Genomic DNA, 11,486 nt, shown 5'->3' with positions numbered 1-11,486 from the left:
TTGCCCATGACGTCATCACGCACGCACAACCCAGGAAGAAAATTCAAAACATTCGCAGTGATCACATGGAAGGTGTATATTAGGCACGATTCAGCGTTAAACTGCGGATAAAACAGGGTTAAAACGTCGGACATGAATTAAAAAAAATGTATTTAAGTTTTCCGACTCATTTTACGTAAATAAATTGTAAAATTACGTTACGAAGTGCGAAAACTATGGCGACAGAAGGGCGCAGCGTGAGAAGGTGAGTATGACACATTCACCTACATTTGTGAACCGCTGCTGCCAGTTTACAAAGAGGAACAATTCAACTCAGACTTAAAGATCTAAGAAAAAAAATCTTTGTACATACTTGATATGTATCTTTATAATCTGAAATCGTAATTTAAGTAAGTACGGTTTGTAACTTTAATTAATCATGTATTATAACTTAAAATAGTACCGGTTTTTTACCATCAATTGAAATTTGTTTTATGAATGTAAAACTAAGAATTATTTTGCATTATATTGAGTATAATTCACAATATGTTTGTAGTAGGCTATATTAAAAATTGAATGTGCTCACTTTTTTAGAAGACGTTAGTGATTATAGGCTTTGAAAATAACAACTTTTTAATGTATTACTTGCAAACAGACAAAAGCTAAGAGTAATGTCATGTAGGGCTGCAAAATTTGGGAAAAAAATGAAGCATTGTAATTGCCATTGGATTGGTGATTTTATAAAAGGATACTGATCAAAGTTAAACATGTTTTAAACATGTCCAGAAGAATTGACACAAAGGCACAAAGGAATGTGAAGTAACAAACTAATACAAGAATAACATTTCAGAAAATATTTGTGCAGATCTAAACCACAGGGTTAGCAGTTTTTTGCAGAATAGGACTGAATATTTTGTTATTTCTGGAGGAAGTTATGTTACTTAAATAATTGCCGTGTTTGATTTGATTACAACAAATCGCGTCTGCTCAAATTCCTATGACTATTTGACTTTTTGCCAAAATAAAAGTGGGTTTCTAACTGCACATTCTTTGGAGGCTGCCCACTGCGCTGTAGAGATCCAGTTCTGTTGATCTCTACGCTCAGCGGTCGATGATGTTTGTCTTTTGGTGAAACACAAAGAAACAAAAGAATCTGAAGCAAACCAGTATCTCAGCTCAGCATTCAGCTGCTCAGAAAGTGGAGGTTTCATTTAGGGCAGTGGCTCTTTTCACATCAAGTACAATCAAAGAAAAGATTTGACTTTCCAAGTGCCACCAAGTCTCTAACAGGTAAATTCCAGGTATAATCTAGGACTAGACCTGATGTAAAAGTGACTATATCATCGCTACTGTATTTTTAAACAAGAAAATGTATCTAAAGGAGGAAAAAAGTGAATAAAATGAACTCTAAATTAGGCAAACCCACAAACTGAAGAGCTGGCAAAGTACCACCAAAGAGGATGGGAAGGGTGATTTGGCAAAAAAAACCAACAACTGATTGATTTCGATTTTGAATTAAAAAACAAAATAATAAATGGCTTTCAGTACTCATTTATCAAACATAAACAAGCAAGACTTAAATCAGTGCAATTTAACACAAAAAAATTGTCAAATTTCTTCCTCCAAAGTCTTGCGTCTGCTCCAAACCACATGTTTTACTGACTTTTACTGGATTGGCTGTAGACATCTCCATTAAAAACACCCAAGCTGATCATTGACCATTAGACATGATTGAATCTTCATCTCTATTCAAATTTGATTAACTGCTCAGTCCTAGTTTCATTACATAGAAATTACAAATACAATTTTTGTTTTGTTCAAATAAATGTAATAACTCAATACTTAAAGAAACCATATGTAAGATTTAGATTTTAAATTCCATAAACTCCATAAATTCCCAAAAATTTTGTCCTCAGGTATGAGGTAGACATTTTCAAATCAAATATAGCTTTTACTGATAATAATAACATTAATAATAATAATTATTCTAATACTGATTTATTCTTGATTACAAAAACTTTGGTCATGATGGCCAAATTGTTATATTTTTGTGTTTTGGTTTTCATACGTTTTTCCCTTACTCTGAGGCTCTACAGTAGGCCTTTGACACACTTTGTATCATGTTTATCTCTCTTCAAGGCTACATAACTGACTGATGCACCAATCAGACAAAGAGAAGAGATTCTGATTCTGCACCCTCAGAATGGACCCCTCCCCCCACAAACTCCTCTTCACAGCTGTGGACTATGCCATCTTTGCTGGGCTCTTGGGCGCCTCTTTGGCCATTGGAGTGTACTATGCCCTGTCAGGTTAAACTGCACTTAATTTTTTATTCTATGTTTTCATGCTTTTTATCTATCTGCATATCTATATCCTCTAGGGCTTTAGGCCTTTAGTCATTTAGTCAGTTCATTGTTTGATGGTGTCTTAGTCAAACAAGTGAGTTAGTGAATTAATTTTGGTATGCCTATATACTGTATATGTATTTGGAATGTAAAAAGCAGATTGAGCTCAAGAAGCGCAAGTTTAATCTGTCTTTATATACATTGTTTTCTAGTACTTTTTTTCTGAATAAAGAGATGTTTTACATGAACACTCATGCAGGTATAGTCTTGTATGCACTGTTCAGTTTGGATCAGATACAGAGATATGTAAAAGTTTTTAGTTGACTAATCATTCAGGATTAATCAGGACATGTCTTTAGTCATCCAAGAATTTCTTCAGTCGACAACAGACCTACTGTTCGTCTGTCTGTCCATCTGTGTGTCTGTGATTTTAGGGTGTATTTTAATTTTGTAATAATGTAACTGCAATTGCACTTCTTGTAGGTTGACACTAAACATCTGTTCAGGGACTACAGATGAACAATAGCCCTCTCTTTAGCTCTGGCATATTTATCTGGAATGTTCAGCAGCATGGCATTAAAAGTATCTAGCTTGTATTGCTCAAAAATACCATTAAAACATGCATTTTTTTGTGAGTTGGACTACCTCTACATAGATCTGGCCTCTAACTTGGTATCACCTTCCTGTCTCCATGGAGATGGAATGCAGAATGGCATTCAGCAAATCCATCTCTCTGTGGAAACAAGCAAATCGCAAACCTTTCAACTGAAAAGTTACATAGTCCAACTTTTAATATTCAGTCCCTAAAATTGATCTATTTATGCAACTATTAGTGTTGCCAGGATTCTAACATTTCAAACTCAAATAGACTCAATACCGATTAGATAATAGAATGTGATTTTCAGCATTACATCCTATTACTTTCTTTTATGTTACCACATGGCCTTATATCTGTGTAATCCTTTAGTCGTTCTGGTAGGTTCCATAGTGGTCCTTGGGTCTCTACTAGTCTATGTAGGTTCATTTCTGTCCTGTGAATGTGAATTTTAGTATCAATTACTGTAAGGTACTGTGTGCGTCTAGCATGCACTGATTACTGATCCGTCTTCAACTGAGTCGTCCTTGGTGAGAAGGAACAGGCAAACTCCATCTGCACAGTTCAGGGATGTTTATTTAGGAGGAGGGAGCAGGTGACATCAAGGTAGTCATTATTACACAGGTAGTTGCTTGTGCAAGTTTGTGTGTGTGTTCAATAGTGGCCGGAGGGACAGAACTGTACAAAATGGGTGAATACAATATTTACAGATTGATGCAGAATTCTGGCTGTTGCAAAAGGATGGACAATGGATGGGCACAGTTGACACGTTGTTTCGAGGTAATTGCATGTGTTACAGCAATAGTATCAAATGATAAAAAATACACGTTTGTAAATACTGGCAAAATACAACATTCATACACAATTACAAAGTTAAATCTATCAACTGGACAAAAAATTATAGGAGTGAAGACGTTTCACTGCTCATCCAATCTTCAGTTCTGGTCAGATTGCTGGTGGACACTGCCTTATATCTATCTGAAGGGAGGAGCTAACTACACTGAAACTGTAAACATCTACTGTTCATAGTTTCAGTCTAAATATGCCTGCATTCAGCCTTAATGGCCTTAATGGCTTGCTCTATTGTTCTCTTTGTTTCCTTTGTTGCTTTGGGTCTGAGGGTGGAGTCATAAGTCAGACATAGATGATGTCTAAGGCCCCCATTCCTGTTCAAGGAAGGATTGTCTTTCCTAACAAAAATTGCAAAGCAAACAATGGAAACAAAGATAACAATGGACCAAGGCATTAGGGACATTAAGCCTGAATGCAGGCACATTTAGGCTGAAACTATAAACAATAGCTGTTTAAACTTTCAGTGTAGTTAGCTTCTCCCTTCAGGCAGGTATAAGACCGTGTCCACCAGCGATCTGACCAGAACTGAAGAGGCGGCTTGGATGAGCAGTGAAACGTCTTCACTCCTACAACTTTTTGTTCAGTTGACAGATTTAACTTTGGCTTTTACTATGGATCAACAGGTCGTTCTGCCTAATTTTGTATGTATGAGTGTTGTGTGCATTCATATGATGTAAGTATTATTTGTAATTGGTTATGAATGTTGTATTTTGCCAGTTTATTTACAAATATGTATTTTTTTTATTGTTCCGCTATTGCTGTAACACAGTGCAGTGCTCCGCGTGCAGTTGTCCAGTTGACAGATTTAACCTGGCTTTTACTATTGATTAGTGTCTGATTTTTGTTACTTTTGACAACCCTTGTATCTTCTCTATCTAGGAGGCCGTCAGAGGACCACACAGGAGTTTCTATTGGCGGACAGGAGCATGGGGTGTCTCCCTGTCTCCCTGTCTCTAATAGCATCATTCCAGTCTGCAGTGGCGATTATCGGGGTGCCAGCTGAGATCTACACCCATGGGACCCAGTACTGGTTCATTGGGTGCGCCTACATTTTGGGACTACTCGTTCCAGCCCATGTTTTCATTCCTGTGCTCTACAGACTTAAGCTGTCCAGTGCCTATCAGGTATGAGTCAGGTATTTGTAGATAGATGGTTATTAGAATGTAGCGATGTTGTGTCTTTCTTAGATCTTAGGAGCCAGGATTCCTACAAATAAATATTCAAATGCAAAATTCCCAAATGTTGAACCTGATCATTTATATTCAGAATGCAGGTTGGGATGTAATCTGAAAAAAAAAAAGTTGAAAATGTTGCACCTTCTACATCATTATGTGGCTCCACAGTCCCGCCCACCACAAACCTTGCGTTGGTTCCTGAAAAACAGTACCAGTGAAAAGTGTGGACACACCTCTCATTCAGTGTTTATTTTCTTTACTACTTTCTATATTTTATAAAGATATGGAAGGAAACGTCAAATATATGACGCAAGATATATGGAATTATGTAGTAAAGAAAAAAAGTTAAATAACCCAACTAAATATTTTTTATATTTTATACTCAAAGTAGCCATTCTTTGCTTTGTCTGTGTAATCCCTCAGTCATCCAGGTCTGATCCATAGCAAAAGATGCCTATTGTTCTGTTTGGTCCTGTTTGTTTTGGGTCTGAGAATAGAGTTGTAGATCGGTGAGAGAGGACAAAACCCCGAGCCATAAACAAATAAATGTACTCTACTCCATTCAGTGCAGTGAAGAGTGCAATGAGCGTTACATTGGAGAAACTAAACAGCAGCTCCATAAGAGAATGTACCAACAGCGTGGAGAGAGTTCCTCTGGACCCCAGTCCACCGTACATCTCCATATCAAAGACACTAACTGCTCCTTTGAAGATAGTGAGGTACAGATCTTAGCCAAAGAAAAGAAATGGTTTGAGAGGGAAGTTAAAGAAGCTATTTTTGTTAGGAAAGAGAATCCTTCCTTAAACAGCGATGGGGGCCTGAGACATAACCTCTCATAGATCAACTCCATTTTCAGACCCAAAACAAACAGAAGCAAAGAGAACAATAGGTAGCCATGACTGGTTGAACAGGGTTGGACTAAAACTGGAGACAATAGCTGTTTACACTTTCAGTATAGTTAGCCCCTCCCTTCAGACAGATATAAGGCAGTGTCCATCAGCATTCTGTCCAGAACTGAAGAAGTGGTTTGAATGAGCAGCAAAACATCTTCACTCCAACAACGATTTGCCCAATTGACAGGTTTAAATTTTGTCTTTTGCCATGCTTTGCTTTGTTGACAGCGCTGCAAACCATGTGTCCATAAATAGTTTTGATACCTTCAGTGAGAATCTACAATGTAAATAATTATGAAAATAAAGAAGAAACATAAATGAAAAAGTGTCTCCAAACTTTTGAGTAGTAGTCTATTACATTTTTTGTCATAGTCTTAAAAAAATTCTATTAGAAAAATAAAATTTAAGGCCATGATAGAGAGCAACCAGGTTTGTTCATGCCATATAAATTTTAGTCTAAAAACATATTTAAAAAACTTTTTTTTTCTAAATGCTTTGATAACTTTGAGGTTTATTAAGATTCACAGATATATTTTGAATGTAATTGTATTTAATGCTCTTTAGTTAGCACATAGCTGATACACCCTGTCAAGCTTTCAAACTCTTAATATTGTTTTTTATTCCAAACGTTTATGGGAAAAATATATTGGAATTTTACTTTTGGAAGCCGAGAGGTGGGCAGGACAGTTGAGCTCTTTACAATTATCATTAGGCAAATTTAAGAAAAAACTTGACATGCAGTTTGTATTTAATAATTCAGAAACCATCACTTTTCTCCTGAATTAATGTTTACTTGTTTTGTAAAATTAACAAATCTTTTTTTAATCAAAGCTCTTGTACTGTTTTTCAGTATCTTGAGCTTCGGTTCAGTAAAGCTGTTAGAATCTGTGGGACCCTCACCTTCATCTTTCAAACTGTCAGTGAAATTAAAATACATATATGTATTTTTTTTCTACTAATTTTATTTTTTTTACTATAATTTTTGCTAACATTGTGTACTTCATCTGTAATTTGGTTTGTCTTTTGTAACAGGTTGTCTACATGGGACTGTGTATTTATGCTCCCGCTTTTGCACTAAATGCTGGTAAGTCTCAAGTTACATTCATATAATTTTATTTGGAAAATGTCCGGTTCAAAATAAATGTTCTTTGTTTCAGTCACTGGGATAAAATTATGGGGAACGGTTCTGGCCACTGGATTGGTTTGCACTTTGTACACTACACTGGTAATCTGAAAATATTACTTTACTGGGTATTTTTTTACAGTGTGTGTGTATTTTGTTTAAAAGCTTGGAATAGTCTTTCATAAGGTTAAAAAGAATCATATTTTTGACAGCTTTTTAGTTTGAGATAGTTTGGATAGTGACTACATGGTACAGAGGAGGGACAGTGAATATATGATTAGAAGGCTGCTGAAGTTAGAGTTGCCAGGAAACAGGGGGCCTAGAGGAAGACCAAAGAGGAGATTTAGTGAAAGAGGACATGAAGTTGGGGTCAGATGGAGCAGAAGATACTTGTGTCACAATAAGTATTATATTGGCCTATTGTTCAATATCTGAAACTTGGAACAACATTTTTTGGGGTCAATATTTTTTGTGTGTATATTTTCTTTGCACTACAGGGAAATTTTTGTTTATTTTTTGTCTATACTGTAAGATAAACAGTAAAGAGTAAAGATAACGTTGAATTAATAACTTATTTCAGAACTAAGTATGAAAGTATATATTTATTTATTGCAGCTCATGATTCTTAAAAAAATATTGTACATTTAAGACAGTTTTTGCAGTTTAAATCTGCTCTTGGTTTATAAAGACAGTGGCATAAATTTGTTTCAGTATTATTGTTTATCATGTATATATACTTCAGTGATATATCAAACTTGAAAAATTTGTTATGACAGGCCTAGCAGAGGATGCAGAGGAGAGGGTCAGAGGAGCACAGGATGCACAGGAGAGGGTCAAAGGAGCAGAAGATTCACACTGACTCTCTCTCCTTTTAGGGCGGTTTGAAGGCGGTGATCTGGACTGACGTGTTCCAGACTGTGGTGATGTTTTCGGGTCAGGTGGCAGTGATCGTTGTGGGGGTGTATCAGACCGGAGGCCCGTCTGAGGTCTGGAAGAAGGTCTGGGAGGGAGGGCGCATCTCTGGGCTCAAGTGAGTGAATACATGCTCATCCACTATCATTGTCCCTGTTGAGATTTTAATATTACTTTCCTAATTATCCTTGCATTGTTTAAATGAAATACAGGGGCAGGTACATTTTGTGGTTGATTGCGATTAGATTTGTGATTAATATAAAGTAGGCCCCTGTTCCTGTTGAAAGACTGAAACATGAACTGATAAATTAATACAAGAATCCCATGCATTTCAGAACATGTTTGTACAGATGTTTTATTAAAAAGACATTTTGTTCTCTGCAAAGGATATTATATTATTATTATTATAAATAAGTACAGCCTTTGATATTGGTGCCAAATCAAGTTGCAATTTTGATCTAGCGGTGATTGTGATGTATTGTGCAGCCCTAGTGTGTCACACAGCCGAATAATAGACGTTGTCATTTTTATCAGTAACATTTGTGAAAACTAGCTCTCATGCCTTTAAATATGATTGATACGATTACGAATGATTACATCTAATGAAATTATTTCATTAAGAACAATGTCAGAATTTACAATCGTGCCTAGGATGAGTAATTATGCTGTTGTAATTCTGTCTAGTTTTAAGATTTGGTTGACAAAAATAAATGGTCTGTCCAGTTTAAACCCGGACCCCACGGAGCGCCACACGTTCTGGACTCTGGCACTAGGGGGCGTCTTCCTCATGTGGGCGCTGTACGGAGTGAACCAGTCTCAGGTGCAGAGGTACCTGAGCTCCCGCAGTGAGAGGGAAGCTGTCAGGTAAACACCATAGTACTTTAGTGTATGGATGGGACGATATTAAAATTTAGATTGATGATTATTTTGACCAAAATAATCATGATTAACGATATTATCACGATAATTTTTAAACCAAGGTTTACATTTTTCTCAAAAGTCACTAAAACATCACTTACCGTAAATTTCGGACTATTGAGCGCACCTTAATATAGCTGGTGTATGTATGTATGTATGTATCTGTATGTATATATATATATATTATATACACACATATATAGCTAAATTTTTAAAGAAAATACATTTTGACCTATATAAGCCGCACTTGAATATAAGCCGCAGATTTTCTTGTTGTAACATGAAATATTTATTAATTATTCAGATTAATTCATGCTTGTTGTAAAACCATGCACACCCATCCAAAATGCTGTTCAGCTAGCACTAACCTAGCGATAGCAAAGTCGACACAAACACAGATTCATACAAATTCAAACTAACACAAACTACATTCAGTAGTTTATTTCACGTGGTATTTTATTTACGATGGAAATTTTCGGCTCAAGTTTGTCAAACGATGCAGGATGGTCGTCTCACAAATGTGCCTTTAAGTTGCTCGTGTTTGCCCTCAGAGCTGCAACTTTTTTGCTGGTCTTGTTTTTCAAAGCCATAATAATTCGACACATCAGACTTCACCTTCTTGGGTGGAGGATATAAATGAGATCCACTGCCTGCCCACAGTCATGAGCCAAAGGCACAGAAGCTAACAAGTTTCATTGTTAAGATAGAGGCCCCCTTGTGGGCAAACATCAGAACTAACATCTAAACATTGTATTGAAACTGCAAACATGAGGCAGTCTGGTACCGTAAAGGTACCGTATAATAATCGTGTGTCATGATCGCCGTTATTAAAAAATGGCACAAACGATTAATTGTGGACCTTTTTGATCGTGAACTGTAGGGTTGTAGTTGACTACCAGTAAATCAAATCTTGGTTGACTAAAGACATGTCCTGCCAATTGGATTAATCAATAAAAAAAACATTGCGGATATCTATGTATCTGACCCAACCTGCACTCACAGCTGTACACCTGCACGGGAGTTTGTGCAAAAACTATGCAGAAAACAAGTACTAGGAAACCATGCAATTCTATATAGACTCACTGTCCTTTCTACGGTTTTACTGTCCCATATAAATCCTTTCAATCTCTAAAGTAAAGGATTAGCCGACTGATACACATTTTGGTCGAATAAGACACCATTGGCCGATTAATTGACTAATCAGGTAAAGGCCTACAGCCCTAGTGATCTGGAATGATTTTTAAACTCTACTCTCATCATAGATAACATATACTATCTATAACTTTGCTAGACATTCACTGCCGTGTTTGTCCACAAAGCTATTCATGGGTTTCATAATGATGGGAATATAGCAATGTTGCCATAGTGATTAACAACAAAATATTGTATCTTTTGTGGGTAAAGTCCACAAAATGTTGCACATAGTACGAAGCTGAAACCCAGAGATAAGACAGCTGTGTAGTCCATAGACTGTATACAGACGTTTGTAAAATCTGCTGTATAAAAAAATGATTTGGATAAACAAAACAAAGTGCTGGACAGAGATGATGAAAAGACAACAATGAAATCCTAAAAAAATAAAACCAGCATAAAGTCAATGTATATGATTCCTGCTTAATGCCCCCACCCTTTTAATATGAATGTACATGTACACATTGACATGTTCTGAATGTAAATCATATTTTTTCTTGCTTTAGGTCGTGTTACATGGTCTTCCCTTCGCTGCAGTTGGCTCTGGCTTTGAGCTGTGTGATGGGCCTGATCATGTTCGCTCGATACTGTGGAGAGGATCATTCACACCAACTGCAGTCTACTAAAGCAGATGCAGTCAGTCACTGTAGTATAGATTTATGACTGAGCAGGACTACCGGGTCTAAAACAGCAATAAAGTAGATCTAAATCAGAACTCAACTGGGGTTAAGTCAGGTATAAACCGGGTCTAAAACCGGGTCTAAAACCGGGTCTAAAACCAGGTCTAAAACGAGGACTAAATTTGGCCTAAACCTGAACTAACCTGTGTCTAAACCAGATCTAAAGTAGGTTAAACGAGGACTTAACCATGTCTGAGGCTTAGAGATGATTAGAGATGCATCAATCCAGCCTTTTCTGTTTCAATAGCAATGCTGATACTTTGGCTTTAACTATCTGGCAATATCAACCAATAGTAGGGCAAAGAGTGAAAATATTATTTATTTATTTTTAACACAAACAGTATGTAGTAAAATGTGATCCAAATGTGCTTTGTAACTGTTATTTATCATTTATAGTAACTACAGAACAGCTTTGTAAAAATACAAGTTTAATATTACGAGAGTTTTTGGGCCATTATTGGCGAGAAATTGTCTTATTGCACCAGTTTATAAAACAAAATGTGATATCGGCTGAACCAATGTCTTATAACCAATATCTGATCCCTCAAAATGGTCAATATGCCGATATCGAACGCCATTATTGCAGCGGCGCATCCCTATCTCTGACTGGACTGAACCGGGAGTGAACCAGGTCTAAAGCAGGTCTAAAGCAGGTCTAAAGCAGGACTAAAGCAGAACTAAAGCAGGTCTAAAGCAGGACTAAAGCAGGTCTAAAGCAGGACTAAAGCAGAACTAAAGCAGGTCTAAAGCAGGACTAAAGCAGGTCTAAAGCAGGACTAAAGCAGAACTAAAGCAGGTCTAAAGCAGGTCTAAAGCAGGTCTA

At 36.7% G+C, this 11,486-nt stretch overlaps 1 protein-coding gene across 2 annotated transcripts in view; it reads left to right on the top strand.

Annotated features, from left to right (window-relative positions):
* Positions 1 to 44: 44 nt before the first annotated feature.
* The window catches only part of LOC117390988 (sodium-dependent multivitamin transporter), a 19,674-nt gene continuing 8,232 nt past the window's right edge, over positions 45 to 11,486 (top strand). The window contains exons 1-9 of one of the 2 annotated variants that reach the window (XM_055231191.1): positions 45 to 244; positions 2,119 to 2,288; positions 4,651 to 4,895; positions 6,690 to 6,755; positions 6,872 to 6,923; positions 6,997 to 7,064; positions 7,838 to 7,992; positions 8,598 to 8,738; positions 10,490 to 10,619. In XM_055231191.1, the coding sequence (XP_055087166.1) occupies positions 2,183 to 2,288; positions 4,651 to 4,895; positions 6,690 to 6,755; positions 6,872 to 6,923; positions 6,997 to 7,064; positions 7,838 to 7,992; positions 8,598 to 8,738; positions 10,490 to 10,619 (963 nt within the window). In that variant the 5' untranslated portion in view covers positions 45 to 244; positions 2,119 to 2,182. The remainder of the gene's footprint in view (positions 245 to 2,118; positions 2,289 to 4,650; positions 4,896 to 6,689; positions 6,756 to 6,871; positions 6,924 to 6,996; positions 7,065 to 7,837; positions 7,993 to 8,597; positions 8,739 to 10,489; positions 10,620 to 11,486) is intronic. The other variant, XM_033988797.2, reaches the window with a different exon arrangement.

The sequence above is a fragment of the Periophthalmus magnuspinnatus genome, chromosome 22 (genome assembly GCF_009829125.3).
Source record: "Periophthalmus magnuspinnatus isolate fPerMag1 chromosome 22, fPerMag1.2.pri, whole genome shotgun sequence".
Lineage (NCBI taxonomy): Eukaryota > Metazoa > Chordata > Actinopteri > Gobiiformes > Gobiidae > Periophthalmus > Periophthalmus magnuspinnatus.
Note: the sequence above shows the minus strand (reverse complement) of the source record. Positions and strands in the feature narration are given on the sequence as shown.